Raw genomic sequence first — 20,880 nt, 5'->3', positions numbered from 1 at the left:
GACACAACATTCAAGCTTGATACAGCTCTGAATTTGGATTGTGATTAAATATTTGACACAGCATAGGTTTCTGACACAGAAAGAATGTGGTCTAAGAACTTGAATTTTTTTAATTTACCTATTATGGTCCAATGTCCAAAATCAAAATACATGGTTAGATTCAGCATACCAAAGAACCCCATATATTAAATTTTTTTGTTGAAATCAAACAAAGTTTATTTTTGGACCCCAACTTGGACAAACTTGAAAACTGGGCCCATAATCAAAAATCTAAACACATGTTTAGATTCAGCATACCAAAGAACCCCAAGAATTCAATTTTTGTTAAAATCAAACTAAGTTTAATTTTGGACCCTTTGGACCTTAATGTAGACCAATTTACAAAACGGGACCCAAAATTAAAAATCTAAATACACGGTTAGATTTGGCATATCAAAGAACCCCAATAATTCAATTTTTGATGAAATCAAACAAAGTTTAATTTTGGACCCTTTTGACCTCAATATGAACCAATTTGATAGCGGGGCCCACAAATAAAAATCTAAATACATGGTTAGATTCAGCATATCAAAGAACCCCATATATTCAATTTTAGTTGAAATCAAACAAAGTTTAATTTTGGACCCCAATTTGGACCAATTTGAAAACTGGGCCAAAAATCTAAAATCTAAATACATGTTTAGATTCAGCATATCAAAGAACCCCAAGAATTCAATTTTTGTTAAAATCAAACTAAGTTTAATTTTGGACCCTTTGGACCTTAATGTAGACCAATCTAAAAAACAGGACCCAAAATTAAAAATCTAAATACACGGTTAGATTTGGCATATCAAAGAACCCCAATAATTCAATTATTGATGAAATCAAACAAAGTTTAATTTTGGACCCTTTTGACCTCAATATGAACCAATTTGATCGCGGGGTCCACAAATAAAAAATCTAAATACATGGTTAGATTCAGCATATCAAAGAACCCCATATATTCAATTTTTGTTGAAATCAAACAAAGTTTAATTTTGGACCCCAATTTGGACCAACTTGAAAACTGGGCCAAAAATCAAAAATCTAAATACATGTTTAGATTCAGCATATCAAAGAACCCCATATATTCAATTTTTGTTAAAATCAAACAAAGTTTAATTTTGGACCCCAACTTGGACCAACTTGAAAACTGGGCCCATAATAAAAAATCTAAACACATGTTTAAATTTAGCATATCAAAGAACCCCAAGAATTCAATTTTTGTTAAAATCAAACTAAGTTTAATTTTGGACCCTTTGGACCTTAATGTAGACCAATTTGAAAACTGGACCCAAAATTTAAAATCTAAATACACGGTTAGATTCGGCATAACAAATAAATAAATGTGGTCAAAGATTTTACAAATCTAATGCGCCATACTGTGCAATTAAAGATTACTTCTTGAAATTTTTCAATATTTGAAATTTGAAAAAAAAATAATATTTGAAGAATAATTCTTTTTAATTTCTGAAATCTGAAATGAGAAAAAATTGACCCCCACAAGTTCTTTTTAACCCCCCCCCCTTTTTTTCCCCAAAAAATTCTTTCCCTCAAGATATGGTCATAATCTCAATTCAAATTTCCAATGGAGTTTGCAACCATAATTACCCATTTAAATTTACCAAGTGCTAACTTAATCTATTTTATAATAGAATTTAAAATATAGTGTCAAATCTTTCATATGGATTTTTTTGTAAAAAAAAAAGATGCAACATTTGCAAATATTTTTACTGGTCTTCCTTTATAAATATGCATTTCTTTAAACATAATTTAAAAGCAGTGTAAGGGAAGTAACCAAAACATTGTATTTGGATTACCTCCCTTACCCTGTTTTAAATTATCTTAATTGTTCATTAACCATTACTTTATACATAATTTAAAAGCAGTGTAAGGGAGATAATTTCAATGATGTATTTGATTTATCTCCCTTACACTGCTTTAAATTATGTTGTGTACTAAAGTATTTGTCCATTAACCAGGACAACCTTGTTTTTCCCCCTTTTTTGCCCCTTATTCCTAAACGGTTTGAGCCATAACCCCCCCAAAGCAAATCCTAACCATCCCTTTGTGGTATGTAAACTTGTAGTATAATTTCAGAGAGATCCATACACCGTTCCACAGTTATTGTCTGGAAACTAGAAAATGCTTATTTTTGGCCCCTTTTTGGCCCCTAATTCCTTAACTGTTGGTACCATAACCCTCAAAATCAATCCCCACCTTCCTTTTGTGGTATTGAACCTTATGGTAAAATTTCAAAGAGATCCGTTCACTTAAACTAAAGTTAGAGTGCGAAAACTAATGTGTCTTCGGACGACGACGCAACGACGGACACGACGACGCCAACGTCATACCAATATACGACCGCAAAATTTTTTTGCGGTCATATAAAAATGTAAAGACTGATCTAAATCTTTATTCATGAATCACCATCTCAACTTGACTGAATTGTAATCAGTTACTTAAATGTAATGAGAATACATGGATACATTCACTGCAGAGCAATTTTCCTTTATACAATTTTGGCAGTCGCAATAATTTGATTTCACATCTTTGCCAGAGGTCAAGGTTTCGCAATAATAAGTACACACAATAATTTCTGAATTAACAGTCATCCATTCCAGAAAAAACACAATTTTTCAAGTCAATAAGGAAAGCCAAGTTAACCATCTGTTTTACTATTATTTAACCAATTTATGAAAGATAATCCACAAAGTTTTCTAACCAAACTGTGATAATGATAATGCTAATTAGTCAAAAAACTCCAGGAAACCAAAGGAATTTACTTACCAATCTGTGATGATGACAATTTGACTAATCCACTCCAGACAGTGTGTAAATTATCCATTCCTCCAAGATGTGTTATCTCTAAAGAACTGACTAAGTTGTTACAACATAGCAAGGCATAAATCTGTAACCTTTCAAAACTAGGAAAGAAAATTTAAACACAAAAAATTAGAATAAATAGGTGAAAGGGGTATTAGCTGTCAAATTCATATTCACCGATTTGACTCAATTTCTCATATTTGATTTATGACATACTAAAACGTATATCCAAATTACAATAAGTCAAAAATAAACAATAAACAATGCATGGACTCATAATATATATCTGCATTTTGTGTGTATTTTTGTCTAGACGCCATCTAATTAACCATCAAGATGACCTCCAAAGACTACCAATGGTCATATAACCCGACATAAACATAAATATAAGTAGAGAACGACCCCGTGCATTTGGATTTTTCTAGGTCAATTTGATTTTATGTTGTAGATTTAAAAAATAAGTTAATCATCATTTTTACCTGTATAATTATGATTTTTTTGTGGTTTGAATCAGTCAACAAAATGATTCACCCTTTTTGCACTTTCAATGTTGACATTCTTTTCCTTTTAATAGCTGAACACACCTAATACATACGTAACCAATCTCCAGCTTAGGGAGTAAATTTAAGTTCACATTAATACAGATTCACATGAGGTCGAATTATTCTCTTGCAAGCGATGTTTTTGAGCTTATTTTGACAAATTAGTTCTCTTGTCATGAGTAACACAGCAATTGTCACTACAGGAGAAGGAACTGCTCACCCTCCCTGAAGATATATTTTCATCCTTGGTTTTGGTTTAGTTTGCATTGCTCAAACCATAAAATTCTGTAATATTTTGTGAACTGTTGTTTGTGATTTTTCATCTTTTCTTTTTTCTTTGGCAAGGGTGTTGTTTGTTTTTCTTTGACTTATAATTTTTTATTGTCTACTTTAAGTTTCCTGATTTATCAGACTAACTTCTGAGTTCAAGAACATCAGTAGTAAATGTAGTTATAACTGAATATTAGTACCACTGAAGACAACACTGCTGGTTGTCTTACACTTATGTCAAGGCTTGTGGTTGTCCTATCATTTCTGTGAGGCATGAGTTCCTTACCTCATCACTGAAGACCTTAAGAATAACTGTCAAGATGGAGGATAGCAATTAAAGCTCTATTCCTTTAGCAGTTTTGTAATTTAGAACATGAAAAACAATGACTGTATGGTGAGCTCTTAAGACCTGTTTTGATGAATATGCATTGTTCGGCTGATTAAGTGCTTCGGACACACAAAATTTATTTTAGTAGTGTTATTTTTATATTTTTTCATTTATTCATACAAACTTGTAAAAGTTTATCTTTGGGAATTTGTTTCATGCACATTCATCACACATAAAAAGTACTGTTTCATAGTAAGTTCAACGTTACATTACCTTTTCAAAATATCAGTTTGTTTGTCTATATTTTGTAATAATGGCACTATTTCAACTGGCTCTATTTTCTGTAATACCTGTTAACAAATGGTGGAAAACTTAATAATTGTTGTCCATGCCAACAGTTTGTAGTATAAAATAACTCTATTCCTCTCACTATTAAATAATGATTGCTTTGATAAATACTTTTTCTTACAAATACTATAAAATAAAATTTGGAATTGGAAGGTGCTGCGCATCTAATTAGACTGGTAAGTGAGTTTTTTTTTAGTCATTATGAACATATTTCCTGATGTTAGTTTGCATTACTGGAATTTTTTTTAAGGGATAATGATATTTTACTGGTATTGATAGTATATAGCAATGGTCAAGTTTAATTGTGTGTAGATTCGTTATAAATAGCTTTATTGTAGAGGAAAAAGTATATCCATTTTTTCTACTTAGTTTGGCAACTTCGAAAACTTATGATTTATTTATTGATTTATTTATTGATTATGAAAACTCAAAATATGTGGGTCAATTTTAACCATTTGATAATTTTTCGAACGGCAAAACAAAAACAAAGTCTCATTTCCTTTGCCACTGAACTCTAATCAACAACCAGCTGGTTGCAGTTCTACAAAGCTGAGCTCATAGATATTTTCACCATTTAAGGAATGACTGTAATATTTTTTCTGTCTATGAAGAAATAACATCAAAAATGTGGTGCACACTGAATAACCCGCGTAGCAGGTTATTTTAAAGTGTGCACCACATTTTTTATGTTATTTCGAATAGACAGAAAAAATATTACAGTCATTTCTTATAATTTAATTCTTAATTCCATTTTAAACCGGAGTAAATCATGAAAAAACGTTGATGACGTCAAGGTCACATGACAAAATTATGTCTATGAGCTGATAAACAAAACAACGTCAGCCAATCGGAAGACGCGTTACATCCAAAATTAAATTATTATACAGAAGACAGTTTTGACTTTATGTATTGCTATATCAAACAAATATATTTATTTAAGGAATGACTGTAATATATTTTCTGTCTATGAAGAAATAACATCAAAAATGTGGTGCACACTGAATAACCCGCGTAGCGGGTTATTTTAAAGTGTGCACCACATTTTTTATGTTATTTCGAATAGACAGAAAAAATATTACAGTCATTTCTTATAATTTAATTCTAAATTCCATTTAAAACCGGAGTAAATCATGAAAAAACGTTGATGACGTCATGGTCACATGACAGAATTATGTCTATGAGCTGATAAACAAAACGACGTCAGCCAATCAGAAGACGTGTTACATCCAAAATTAAATTATTAGTTAATCAATTCTATCATTTAAACTGTAAACATATATTATGTAACAATTGAAAACATAACTTACTTTTGTAAATATATGGTTTGATGTGATAGCATTTTGTACCTCAGTTGATACATCTGATGACTGCAAATTATCATGAAAAAGAGTAAAACATGGACAAATATCTTTAAAACCTTTTAAAATAGACATAGTTTAATTCATTCATAAATCCTCTGTTGGAAAATTTATAACTTGACATATTTGGTAAATTAATTTGTTATAAATTAGGTCATTAGTTTTTCCTTTGAATTGTTTTCTCATTTTTCCTTTCGGGGTAAATTATAGTCAAATTTAGGGTATGGGATTTTCTCATTGTTGAAGGCCGTACAATGACCTAGAATTGCTTATATCCACTTATTTGAACTCTGGTGGATATTTCTCTCATTGGCAATCATACCATATCTCCTTATTTTCATATATGGCTTAAACAGTTGCCTATTGTTGAAGACAGTATGTTGATTTCTAGATGTTTTTTTTTTTTGTTTTACTGTGTTGTTGGACCCCACAGACATACTATTGGTTGAGCGCTCACAAACATGTTTAACCCCACCACATTCTTTATGTGCCTGTCCCAAGTCAGGAGCCGGTAGTTCAGTGGTTGTCGTTGGTTCATGTCTGTCATATTTGTTTTTCGTAAATTGTTTTGTTATAAATTAGGCCATTAGTTTTCTCATTTGAATTGTTTCATATTTTTCATAATGAGGACCATACGGTATGGTTTTTTTCTCATTGTTGAAGGCCGTACAGTTGCCTATAATTGCTTACATCTACTTCATTTGAACTTTGGTGGATAGTTGTCTCATTGGCAATCATACCACATCTCCTTATTTTTATATGGATTCATTTGTTTTCGTGGATTGAGATTTTTTTTAATTTTCTTGGATACTTGAATCCACAGTAAACCAAACATATCAAATGATAAAACTTTTTGATTTGCCTTTAATCCTATTTATTATATTTATATACTTGACACATTATACTGTTTAAATATATAAAGTATGCAGATTAACTTATTTTTGAAAATAGTTTACTCTTGATCAGAATGACAAAAATAATTTGAGATATCAGGATTAAATATAATGCAAATCTATTAAAGGGGACAGACATTCTACTTTGAGATAACAGGAATTTAAAGATAAAAGAGCTTGAAATGGGAGTCACCTATATATAATTTTTTTTTAAAGAATTGATGCAAACAAAACAAAGCACTAATTTATGGATCTATCATTCTTTTTAAGAGTGGGCAGCTTTTAGCCTGTTTCCATTGTTCGGGAATGAATTGTTGACAGTTATGAAATGGATATCTGATAGCCCTGTTGACATTTCCTTCACAATATGGGGATGGTACCTATTATTAATTCCAATACACCTAACTAAAGTAATCCTTACTGAGAAATTCTCAGATGTTTCCTCCATGTTAACATCTACTGACATTTCATCAGAACTTGACTCACTGGTGTCAACCTCTTCCCAATCATCTAAAATATTAACAATTTGTTTATTCCTTTTCTGTGATTAAACATAGTTTTCGGTGCATAAACAAAGTATAATACAATTGTATAACAAACATATCCTAACAATTTGTTGAATAGTAAGTACTTTAATTAGTTTATCTGTTTTATGTAAAATTACAGAACAAGAAATTTTGATCACAGTAGATCATATTTGTTTTTTCATACCTTGTTTTGTATTTAAATCAGATCTTTAGTTTTAATTGGTTTACATTTGTCATGTCTGGACCTTTTAAAGCTGGCTGTGCAGTATGGGTTTTGCTCATTGTTAAAGGCCTTACTGTGACCTTATAGTTGCTAACTTCTACGTCATCTGGTATATGGAGGAGATTTGTCTAATTGGCAATCATACTACATATAATTTTTTATACAAATGAACAATGTACATCTTGACAAAATTTTGGAAATAAACAAAAGTTTTGTGAGAAGCACAATGTCCTGCTAGAACCCTACTGTACTTGCAATTGCCTTAAATGATCCAATCAGCCATTCAAATAAATATATAGTTTCTTGGGTCAATTTGGATTTGATTGCTTACACAATATGCAAAAACACTCTATATACCTTCTGAACAGCAAATGTTAGTAATAATCTCCAGTGCAATCTGTTGTGCCTTCAGTATGTTCGTTACATTCTCAGTACTTCCTGTTGTTGATTTCTTCTGCAATATATTCATGACATAGATATCTTCTTTTCATTTAATGATATTGATGAAAATATATGTATTTTTGGTAATTTTTTTATTGGATCAAATAATACATAAGTACATGTATGTAAGTAAACATCTCTTCCCCTAAGATATAAAGTAAATTTATTAAAGAAGTAAACTCTCCTCCCCATACCAGAAAAATGTATACATAAGGAAGATTGATATTATTTTAGATAATTGAACAGATGTAAAGAGGTCAAACCCAATTAGCTAAAGTGCTTGATCAAAGTAGTCCTTAATATTGACTTTAGCAGTACTCTTTGATAGGCACTTAATATAATGAATACAATATTTTGTTTGTGTGGGTTTTTAAAAAAAAATTAAATTAGGTCTTTCCACTTTTCTGTTGAAAGACCTTTTGCTTTTGTTCTAATTGTTGTTTTTTTTCTTTCTTCAGCCAAATTTGTTTCTTGCGCGTAATTTTTGTTTCGCAACATGTCACTTAGATATTTGGTATTTGCTGTCATACTGTTTATGCGCTTTTAATTTTGACCCTGCTTAACCTAACAATATTCTTTGTGAGAGTTATCTCACCAAACACTGTTTTTCTTGTGTGCCCATCTCCTTCGCAACCATAAATGAAATTGACCAAAAAATATTTTTCCAAATGGCTCATTACATCCTTAGGATGTTTCGGTCAATTTTAACTAAAGCGATACTGAGACTCAATATGAGAGTTATTTCCCCTTTTGTATTTGACATAAGTGATAGAGACCTAGGGTATATTGAGTTGTGGTCCTTGGTTCACCAAAAAGAAAATAGTGTCAAGGTCAAAGGTCAAGGTCATTTTCCAAATTTTGCCCTTTGCTTTTGTGTGTATCCTATCTTGTACTATAACAGCCAGATATATAAGAACTGATGCTAAATATTAGGGTTGTTGAGACGAAAAAATGGTACATTCAGTCCAAAATGATCTGATAATATTTTATAGGAGTTATTGCCCCTTAAATTTTAAAATTTATATTGAAAATGAACTTCACTCTGGTACATGATAAAGCCATAGTGTCTTTTGCAAAGGGTTGGGTAACACATGACCTTGACAAATATCAACCGGAAGTGACCTTGTGCAAACCAGAAGTAGCTATTTTTGCACTAATTCAAGTAAAAAATACTTAGAAACTATATATTTTTAGAATCAGCATACAATAACCTTTTAATGTTGCCGTCTATAATCTGGAAGTAGCTAATTATCTCCCTTGTTTGAAAGAAAAGTATATAGAAACCATATATTTTCGGATTCAGTGGAAAGTTAGCTATCTAATGAAATAGGAAATTACATTTTCTCAACTGGAAGTAACAAATTATCTCCCATATCGAAGGCAAAACTATACGGAAACCATATATTTTTGGAATCAGTGCAAAGTAAGCTATCATATGAGACCAGAAATGAATTTTTTTTAACCCCAAGTAGCAAATTATCTCCCACATTTAAGTGAAAAGTATATATAAACCATATATTTTTTAATCAGTATGAAGAAACCTATAATTGGCCACCAATAGAAACTTTGAGAAAACTGGAAGTAGCTTCTTATCAATTATTTAGAAATGTAACTTGGAAAGACCTTTGTTCTCTGAACAATTGGTTTTTAATTGCACTTTCTTTTCTTTCAAGCAAATTAAATTGCTCATAGATCTGTACTGCATGAGAATGATAAATAAATATATAAATGAACTAAGTACCTCAGTCTTTTGTTTTTCTTTTTCTTGTGGTTTTTCAGCATGTCCATTTCCATTTGTTGTTTCCTGTGGAAAATAGAATTATACTTTTTACCTTTAAACTGATTGAAGATATTAAAGGAACTCTATTTGAATCACTAATAAGTTTTCTCTCCTATGAAAATGCATGTAGTTAGTCTATTAATGTATATAGATATATATATATTTGTACCATTCTCTGTAACTTTGTATTCAGTTTATGAGAATAAAAAGATAAATATTAATTTTCAGTCTTTAACCTGCCGATATACTATGTAATACTATGAACCCTTTAATTACTTTACAAGGGAAGTAACCCAGCATAATCACCATATTTAAAATATGTGGTCAGGAAGGCTTCGAAAATGGTTGTATTTTCGTGACTGAACCTGTATAATTCATTTTTGTCTAAATGTCGTTTAATTGAAATGGACATCAAATGTGGGTTTGACACTGTCATTGATGGTTAAGATTTAAAGGTTCGTCGGATAAACTACTGTACTTAACATCAATATATATTTTTGAAGTTGTTTCTAAATTTTATCGGTTTGTATTTACCTAATTTTAGCAATAAATGTATAAGTTTAATCAAATATCTAAAGCTATTAAATTAAAAATGTGTTTGAGGAAAAAATTGACAATACCACGTTGTGAACATAAATACAAGTGTGGACTTGCATGCAGGTGTGAAATCTAATTATGTACTAAAAAGCTTTAAAAATAAAAAAAAAAGCAATAAGTTATACCATTTGTCTTTTGATATTTGCAACAATTATTTATAATATACATATAGCCTGGAAAGGTAAAAAAAAAATTTAGAAAGATTTCAATAGTAAAGTTAGTAATCAGTAATTGCATCAATATAGAGTACAAAGCAGAAGCAAACGTAAAATTCCCTCTCAACAAGATGTAAATTCATTTAAGACAGTTTTTTTTTAAACCAAATCAACTAAATTTTTGGCTTGAATTTAAAACTATTTTATGCAATGGCACTTTGTTAGTATTTTACTGTCCAAAAACCCATAATGCTTCAAAATTTTATCTACAGTCGACTCTCGTTATCTCGACATCAGCCGGACCAGAGAAATATTTCGAGATACCCGTAGTTCGACTCAAACGAAAACCAGAAGTTTGACAAAACCAAAGGACACTCTTGCTTAGCTTGGTTAAGCTAAAATAAATCTGGATAAATATGGGAAGTGGATCGATATTCTGTTCTCAGATCGATATATTTGTATGTATAAAAATAATTATATTTCATTATTATAATAACATTGTTTTCACTTATTTAATTATTTCTTTGATCAGTTACAATTTTTCCCTGTAGCTTTTATCCGAAAGAGTAATTTCCAATCAATTTTAGCGTTATTTAATTCATTTAAAGTAGACAAAATTGTTTATTCTCGTGTAAATCGCGATTAATTGTTTTTAAAACATTTTAATAAATAATTGTTCATTAACTTTAACAATATATCACTAATTATTTATCATGGTGATAAAAGATAATCTTAGGTAAACACTTGTGGAAATAGCATGTTATAAAACAATACAGTGGTCAGTGACCGGAAATTTAATTACACGTGTATTGTCAGAGTAACTCTTCAATCCTTTTAAATCCCGGAGGTCATGTTTTGACATATGTGTATTAGTTCAAGATAAACAATGAATTTTGAATGCTTTTGTTAACTTTGGGACTGCAAATTCAGTTCGACTCAACCGAAATTTCAACTCATCCAGTTTCGACTCATCAGGAGTCAAAATACATATATTTATATGGAACAAAGTTCAGGACCACGAGAAAACTTTGACTCATCCGAAATTTCAAGTCAAACGAGTTCGAGACAACAAGAGTTAACTGTACTGGTAAATTCCTTTAAACCGGAATTAAGTATAAAAATAAAGAATAAAGCCTATATTCATAAATATCTAAAGTGGTGTTCACACCTCCTTTGAGAAGGTTTGTTTCTAATACATATAGTACTAAAAAGACTCAATTTTTACAAGCACTTTCAAAATTTTTTATTGAAAGTATTGTCCCCTGTCAATTATTGACTATAGACAATACCATAAACCCTAATGTGAATGTTTTCTGCGAAAAAGACAGAAACTTCCTGATTACATTTAACCTTTTTAATACAAACATTTACCTGAATATTTCCATGTACATCATTTCTCAAAACTTCCACAGCATCAACCATTAGAACATGAGATAAAGTCTGTACAACTACTGTCAGGAGATTGTTGGAAGTAAAATCATCATCACTTATATTGGTTATAATACCTACAATCAAATCAAGTTTTTTGTCGAATTAGGCATCACATTTTCTAGACATCTTCTCAAGATAATCAATTTGTTGATGTAAGGAAACTAAAATACATATTAAGTTCAACAATTAACTTTCTACAACTAACTGATTAAAGCTATCAGACACCTGAAAATCCAACGAATATATAAATATATTATTTTCCTTTTCACCAATATTCCTTGATTTCAGGTTATTTTCAGTTTCTCCCTTCCACTAGTTTAAAATTGAGTTGTCTTTTCTTTAAATAATAAACAGTTTGATTGTTTGTGCTTTTTCCCTTTGTTTTAATAATTGATTTCTGTAAAAAAAAATTGCTACAATAAGTCTTCAAATATTTAATAGTATTCTAAATGCCATATGGATTGATTTTTTAACCAACTTTTGTAGAGAAAAAATTAAATATTTCCAAAATGAGAGATCGCTTTTTCACAGATGTTGGGCATAATTAGACAACTTAAAATTCCTACTAAATAATATACTCTGGGGTTCAAACTTGTCCACAAACTCAATGAAAGTATGTGCATCTCAACTACAATGTGTTGTCATTACAAATTCTGAAAACCCTCCCTATGTGTATAAATAGCAACGTTCAGGTTCTACCAAGGAAAACCCCCAATTAATTTGGAACAAGCATTCTGAGAGTATTGCATGGCAATACATAGTCCCCTACCGGTTAAAAATTCATTGTACTGAAACAAAATGCTAACTTGATCTATAACTTGTCATGGTGTAAACTATATAACAAATATCAAGTCAATATCTTCAAGCATGACCGAAAAAGTGTGGAAAACTGATTATTTAAGTGAATTTTTGAAGTCCAAGGACCATAACTCTGCAAAAAATCATCAGACCGGAACAAAATTCAAACTTGATCTGTAACTTGTCATGATAAAACAACACACCAAGTATCAAATCAAAATCTTCAAGCACAAAGAAAAAAAGTGTGGAAAACTGATTTGCCGGACTGACGGATGGACAGACAGACAGACAGACGGACGGAGTGCAAACCTAAAATCCCCTCGACTTTGTGGGTAGGAGACTAATAAAACACAACAAAACAGGAAGTGATCAACACCATTTGATACTATATATATATTATATGAAACTTTAATCTAAATCTTGTAAAGGAAAGTGGAAAAGTACAAATCTGTGTACTTTGTTATCAATCTGAAATCCTGCTTTTACTAGTTTTAGAGAAAGGATTTCAAATCATTTTCAAATAATTCAAATTTTAAAGAGTTTTATCAAAAGTTCTGGTCGTTTTTATTCCAATCTATTTATTTAATTTTCAACAATGCATTTAGAGTTTGATGTTTATCATCAGCTATAAAATTATAAAAGCAAACTAATCAACAACCTTACCAACAACTAAAGTTTTCAGCAATGCATGCTGGGAAGACAAGGCATCATCGGCTATAATACTCTCTAATAAACTTGCTTTGTCTGGTAGTCTGCATAATGCAATAAGTTCTTTATTCTCCTCTGTCACAGTCTGTAGACATTGTGCTGTAATATGTGAAACCTGATTTTACTTTCAGTACATGACAGTGGATGTGATAGGTATAAAGTTCACTGAATATATGTTGACCCCTAAATATCTTTTTTGTTGTTGTAAGGTTTCAGCCTCATTGATTTAAACCCTAATCTTATTTGATACACAGTACTTATTTAGTGATTCAGTTTTAAATCACTGTTGGTAGTAATTTTGTAGTGAATTATGTTATATTAGATTGATTGATTCACTCTGAATTCCATTTATATAAGTATTATATGACAGGTTATAAGTTAATCAGAGTGTTTTACCACAGTTTCACAGTAATTCACAAAACACCAGCAAGGGAGATTACAACAGGATGATAAGCCTGTGTGTACTATACCTATGTGTACTAATATGAAACATAGCAAAGTTTCAGTTCTTATTCATTTCTATGAGATATTTTGCTCAACCTTATAATCTCAAAAATTTTCTGATATTTGTTTGCAACTTCATTTTACACATTTTGTGTATGCTATCGTAAAATCTGTATAGATAAGATTAAATAGAACAACAGAAAAATGGTCTTTCCCCCAATTGATTGCCGTTCTATCCAGACTGAAGAAATCATCTGATTTTTTTTTTATTATTTAATTCTATTAAAAGATGGTACCTGTGCATCCTTGACTTAATGTTAAGGAACAAAACCTGAGTGGCCAAATATTGAAATGCATCTCAATCTTGTGAACACTTATACATCATGCACATATTGTGATTGGAATAGCCAACATGTTTTGACAAAATATACTTGAAAATTCATGCAAAATGTTTCTATAGACAAACAGTGTATGTTTTAAAATGTATAAAATGTGGTTCGTTCATAGCTGGTGTATTAAACAATATCATGCTTACCAACAGCAATAGACAATTCATAGCCATATATTTTATACTGTAAACACGGCCACAACAAATGGACCAAATTTTCCTTGTTGAATATCTTCACAGCTGCCTCTGAAGCTTCACTGAAAAATTAAATTAGAACTGAAAATACATACTTTCTGGGAAAATCCCAACTTGAAACTCGGTAACATGCGTCCATTGAAAAGTGATTTCTTTTTTGTAGACAAATTGAACTCTAGTCCCGGTTTATTACAGGATAATGAAACTACTTATGCAAAATAAATAATTTAGCAAACAATGTTTGATTCTTTATTGTTTCCACGGATGTGTTTGATTGAGAACAACAGGAAGTGTTAATTGGGAAGTTGTTTAAATGCAAATCACAGTCAGTGAATCTTATACGGAATACGGAATCATTATGAATATTCTTTATTACACAATAAATAAATAAATAAATTGTAATATTTCTGTTGATATATTAGTGCTGAAATAAACATTAATCTCTGCTAATTTTATTTATAGTTTGTTGGTACTCATTGAATCGTTTAATCTGGATTATCAAACTCTTTTAAAATATTGAATATCAATTAGGAATCTAATTGTTGACAAAACAAAAAAATTGACAGATTAATTTTGTTCCTTAATCAAATTCATACAGTTAACAAGATGGCATTAACATGTCTGCAATTATGAATTGTATGAAGGTTTTTTAGAAAATGTTACAAAGTAAAAACGTGTATAAAATCATCACTTTATTCAACTTTACAACCATTAAAAGTCACATGACATGTGATCACCTGATACTACGAAAGTTAAAAAAAAAACAATGGCAGGTGCTATCATCAAACAAGTGTTAAATATCAGGTTGTAAAGCTAAAATTGCTCAAATTTCTGATAAGTAAATCTCAGATAAAGTCCCCTGATAAAATCTGTTTCACCTGGATAAACACTAATGGTTTCAATATCTAGCAAATATTCAGTATAAGTTATATAAAATATGAACAGTAGGTAAAATTCAATCTGAACTGTTAAGTCAAAAGAAAAGTAATGAACACTTATAATATAAGTATGGGTCTAATAATGTGTTAGTAACCCTTCAGTCTTAACACGACAGGTTTAAAGGCAACAACAGAATTGGTTAACTATTGTTTTTTTAAAAGGAGCAACTACTATAAAGAGTCAAAAGATGATTTCAGTCACATTGATATTTTTTGTCAATCCTGTATTTTTAAACTTTAACCAAATACACTATTGTATATATAATGTAAAAATGAGAAGATGTGGTATGATTGCTTATGAGACAACTCTCCACAAGATACCAAATGACACAGAAATTAACAACTACAGGTCAATGTATGGCCTTCAACAATAAGTAAAACCCTTACCGCATAGTCAGCTATAAAAGACCCAAAAATGACAAATGTAAAACAATTCAAACGAGAAATTTATACCCATATAAAATGATTTTTTCAATTAAGTGAACAGTGATTAAAATTTGCAAGTATTTGCTTTATTTTATACTATACCACAAATTCCATAATATATGAGTTGCTTCTGTAAATATTTCTATTCTTAAATCCCGAAGCTTTTTCAAACTAATTTGATCAGGGTTCCAACCGACTTCAAACTGGAAAAAAAAAAGAAAACTTCAGTAAGGGCCTTGATTTAACATGTTTGTGAGAGGCTCAGAAATAAACAGTTCATATTAATGCAAACAAAGCAGTACATGTTCATATGGTATCAATTTCTAAAAATTTTGACTCCAGGAATTTATACAGGACATGTTCTACATAGATGTCAATTATCCTTTAAAAATTAGCACTAATACCAGTTATTATGTAATTTGGTGGCCATCTCGAAAATGGTGGACACTGGATAATTTAAGACACTAGGAATCAGTTTGGCATATCATATTGTACCTATGTACCTATATATATACATGTATATCAATTTTCATTGAAATCCTAGCACAAACAGATGTTTCCAAAAATCTTACATGTATAATACCAGTATCACTGTATGCATGTATCAACTTTTGTTGAAATCCTATCACAAAATTATGTTTCTCAAAAATTGACTAGTATATATTGATTTGAAATCCTAGCACAAATAGATGTTTCGCAAAATTTGTTTGAAGTGATAAGATTTCCCAAAAGGCCAAAAAGAGATAAACAAAAAAAAGCAAGAAAAAATATAAATTCGATATTTTTGTACATTCAAAGTTTTCTTCCTATAATTTAAATCCATGTGTACCTTATAATACCTACTTATTTCTGAATATACAAATTTGTTAACAAATTGTTCATTTAAGTCATTACAGAAAGATTAAACAGTAATGAGTCAATACACATATTTTATGCAGTTATAAACAAACCTGTGAAAACAAGGCCACCAGTGGGGTCAATACATCCTTCTTGACTAGAACTTCACATGCATCAATGCCTCCATCAACTGTTATATTCCTACAAGACAAGCTAATTTATGATCGTGCAGATACAGCAGTTTTTATGCAAAATTAGTTTCTGCATTTTGTTGATTTATCCAAATACATAATGATTTCTTTGATCAGGCATTATGATGATGATGGATCATAAAATGTTACTTTTGGTAATCATGGTAATAATGCAAGTAATTTTTCATGTTTTCTGTAGCTTTAATGAAGCTCTTTTAAAATAATTTTGTGAACAAGTTTATCTGCCTTCCTAGTTCTGAGGCCTATTTAAAACTATTTTGTTCCCCGTCAGCCTGTCACATTGTCACAAAGAAAACAACAATCTGTTTGTCCACGAGTCACTTTTTAACCACTGAACTTCTCTAAGGTCTGTTGTCAAACTCTCTCATGTTTGATCATGATGTGTATTTGATCATCATCCTACTTATTTGGTCCAACAGTAATACTGTTTACATCATTAGGATTTTTGCATAAGGACCTGTGAAATTTGAACACAAGCCATGGGTTTGAGCATTAGGGTACATTTGACAATAGTGCACCTATCATACATTGTTTATAGCATTTGTAAGAATAACTTTCGACACCAAGGATACTCAATTTAATGTATCCTTTAGTATTGCTAAGTAACATATAACAATGTTAACACCTCATTCTAATAAAATAACTGACAATCAAAATTAGCTTTATGCAGATATTTAAGGCTGTTATTTTCATTTTCAGAACATCCAAAGCCATTTGAAATTTTGAAATGGATATGCTCTTATTTTTTTTTTTTAATATTGCCTTGATGGCATATAACATGTACATATATAAGTACCTGACTGCTCCTAATGCCTTTATGCTAACTTGAGGACTGGTATCTACAAATAATGGTGCCAATATCTTGATACAATCTTTTTGTAGTAGTATGTTAATATGTGCTGGGTTAGATACAAGGTTGGCTAGAGAAGCACAACCACATTCTCTGGTTTCCTCATTCACACTTGATAACTGAAAAATATGTATAATTAGAAATAATCAAAATGATGGAAAGAGTTGAGTAGTTAATTACAAACATATTGTAGTCTTCCTATGGATCTCCATGGATCTCCATGGATGACAATGGAGTAACTTTCAACAACACAACACCCAGGACGTCTTGATTGAAATTATTTCATTCCTCAATTTTCTTGTAATAATACGGAATAGACTGATATATTGTTTAACATATCAATTTCATTGAAGATGACCAACATTATCAATACTTGTCATCTGTAACAAGACCAATATCAAGATGGGCTTCTCTTAGTTAAGGATGGCCACAATTTAGCTGTCCTGTTTACATTAAAGTCTTTTCTTGTCAGAACTTGATCAATGTATTTTCCTGTCAGTCGTGTCTATCTATTTAATGATTACCGAGTATAATTTATCATGTTTATGTCATTACAGCAGAAATTAGGACCCTTTGGATTATAATACAAAACAGGTTAAGTCATTTCAGGCAATTGCTTCTAATTGCAAACAAAATTGCAGCTAGCAAAAGTCAAAAGTCAAAAACAAATTCTGACTACACTTTTCAACCCATCTTTGTTGGCCAAGGGTTACAATCAGACCCACTCCTCTTCTTCCTTGGCGGATTAAGACAGTATTAGTGTAAACAGAGTAGTGCCATCTAGCAACAGATAGAAGTCATGCCCACTCCAACTACATGATCATAATTAACAAATGACAACAATTGTACTCTTTAGTTCGGAGGTGTAAAAATGATTTGTGTTCAGTGTTTACAAATTTCTTAAAGTAGAAACTGCATATATACGCTGACATTCCAGCAACTGTACCAGGAACATAACCAAGAACTTCAATTAGTCGAATAAGAACTTCCAAAAAAGTCACTTAATATCACACTTATTTTGGGGGTAAAGATGTGTTGCACAATCTGCATGCGGCAATTGTTTATTTACATTTTCTATTTCTATATTTACACTTGACCATCCTAAAGCCTTTTTGGTTGGATGCAGCTAGTTACAATGTACAACTGCGTCCAATGGAAATAATTACTTCGTGGATCAAAAATTATGACTTAATCTGCCAGGGTTAAAGAGGGACGGGTCAAAATTGTAACTGTTGGCTAGCAAGGATATAAACCATGGCACAATTATTTAATGATGGTAGGCCCATGGAGGAGATTATTAGATGATTGAAGAATACAAGTAAACAATGGTAAAGAAAAGGCCATCATCAAACAGGTCATTGAGATCCCTGTTTCCAATGAAGTATGCAAATGTATTTGGTGGACAAAAAACCTTGATACAGTGTTAACGTTCATCAACGTTGGGATGTCAGATCAAGGATCAGGAAATTTTTCACCACAATTTCAGTCATTTAGAGATGACTCAAGTTAAGAGTTGGGCCCTTTTTTTCAAACTGTCGAAATTATTCACACTAGATTCACAGCATAAACAACCTTGTATTGACTGTTTCGTTGCATTTACTTCATGAATTTTCTTATCGTTTTTCTAAAAAATTCATAAGGGTTCCGCAGAACCCAGTGTCTCGCCTACTTTTTCTGTTAATCGCAGGCTCAACAAAAATGAGCAAGTAAATCAATAAAAATATTCCTCTTGATACTATTTTTTGATTGTGAGAAGCTTCTGTCCAAGTTTGGTAAAAATCCAGGATAGTTTATGAATCTAATAAATGTTTAAAAACTAACTGCAGACTTAAATGTAATGTTAACTGGAAGAAAACAAAATTTCCTTCTAGATACTAGCATTTGATCATAAACAAGCTTCTGTCCAAGTTTGGTACAAATCCAAAATAGTATAAGAAAGTTATTAAAATTTAAAAACTTTAACCACAGAGTGAATATGTTGTTTCCTGGCAGAAAATCTCAGTCCATTTAAAAAATAAAATACTGAAAAAATGGATTTATTTTTTTACAAAATTTCCTTCTAGATACTAGCTTTTGATCATAAACAAGCTTCTGTCCAAGTTTGGTACAGATCCAAAATAGTATAAGAAAGTTATTAAAATTTTAAAAACATTAACCACAGAGTGAATGTGTTGTTTTCTGGCAGAAAATCTAAGTCCATTTTAAAGTAAAATAAGGAAAAAATGGATTTATTTTTTTACAAAATTTACTTCTAGATACTATCTTATGATCATAAACAAGCTTCTGTCTAAGTTTGGTACAAACCCAGGATAGATTAAGAAAGTTATTAAAATTTTAAAAACTTTAACCACAGAGTGAATGTGTTGTTTCCTGGCAGAAAATCTAAGTCCATTTAAAAGTAAAATAAGGGAAAAATGGATTTATTTTTTTACAAAATTTACTTCAAGATACTATCTTATGATCATAAACAAGCTTCTGTCCAAGTTTGGTACAAACCCAGGATAGTTTAAGAAAGTTATTAAAATTTTAAAAACTTTAACCACAGAGTGAATGTAATATTTCCCAGCAGAAAAATTAAGTCCATTTATAAGTAAAATACAGAAAAAATGGAATTTTATTTTTACAAAATTTACTTCTGGATACTATCTTATGATCATAAACAAGCTTCTGTCTAAGTTTGGTAGAAACCCAGGATAGTTTAAGAAAGTTATTAAAATTTCAAAAACTTTTAACCACAGAGTGAATATTTGTGGACGCCGCCGCCGCCGACGGAATGTAGGATCGCTATGTCTCGCTTTTTCGACTAAAGTCGAAGGCTCGACAAAAAGGAAAAAAAAAAAAATCCTGCCCCCAAATTTTTTGAACCCCCTAATGATTCATAACCCCCTAACTCAATCCCAGCCTTCCCTTTGTGGTATGGTACCTTGCAGTACAATTTCAGAGAGATCCATACACTTGAACACAAGTTATTGTCTGGAAACTAGAAAAATGCTTATTTTTGGCCCCTTATTCCTAAACATTTTGGGCAATTACCCCCAAACTCAATTCCAGCTTTCCATTTGTGATATGGAACCTTGAAGTACAATTTCAGAAAGATCCATACACTTACCATACACTTACACACAAGTTATTATCATGAAACTAGAAAAATGCTTGTTTTTTGCCCCTTTTTTGGCCCCTAATTCCTAATATTTTGAGGCAATTACCCCCAAAATCAATCCCAGCATTCCCTGTGTGATATGGAGCCTTGTGGTACAATTTCAGAAAGATCCATACACTTACACACAAGTTATTGTCATGAAACTAGAAAAATGCTTGTTTTTTGCCCCTTTTTTGGCCCCTAATTC

General features: G+C 30.9%; 1 protein-coding gene across 1 annotated transcript in view; it reads right to left on the bottom strand.

Moving 5' to 3' along the window:
- Positions 1-20,880, bottom strand: part of LOC127701950 (uncharacterized) — a 141,151-nt gene that overhangs the window by 116,094 nt on the left and 4,177 nt on the right. The window contains exons 2-13 of the mRNA XM_052205925.1: positions 17,480-17,652; positions 16,585-16,672; positions 15,737-15,837; positions 14,223-14,332; positions 13,199-13,342; positions 11,678-11,811; positions 9,516-9,578; positions 7,691-7,787; positions 7,005-7,093; positions 5,640-5,699; positions 4,258-4,334; positions 2,809-2,945 (exon numbers count right to left, since the gene is read on the bottom strand). Of these exons, the coding sequence (XP_052061885.1) occupies positions 2,809-2,945; positions 4,258-4,334; positions 5,640-5,699; positions 7,005-7,093; positions 7,691-7,787; positions 9,516-9,578; positions 11,678-11,811; positions 13,199-13,342; positions 14,223-14,332; positions 15,737-15,837; positions 16,585-16,672; positions 17,480-17,652 (1,273 nt within the window). The remainder of the gene's footprint in view (positions 1-2,808; positions 2,946-4,257; positions 4,335-5,639; positions 5,700-7,004; positions 7,094-7,690; positions 7,788-9,515; positions 9,579-11,677; positions 11,812-13,198; positions 13,343-14,222; positions 14,333-15,736; positions 15,838-16,584; positions 16,673-17,479; positions 17,653-20,880) is intronic.

Source organism: Mytilus californianus, unplaced genomic scaffold (assembly GCF_021869535.1).
Source record: "Mytilus californianus isolate M0D057914Y unplaced genomic scaffold, xbMytCali1.0.p SCAF_5, whole genome shotgun sequence".
NCBI classification, from domain to species: Eukaryota; Metazoa; Mollusca; class Bivalvia; order Mytilida; family Mytilidae; genus Mytilus; species Mytilus californianus.
This window is presented reverse-complemented; position numbering and strand designations above follow the sequence as displayed.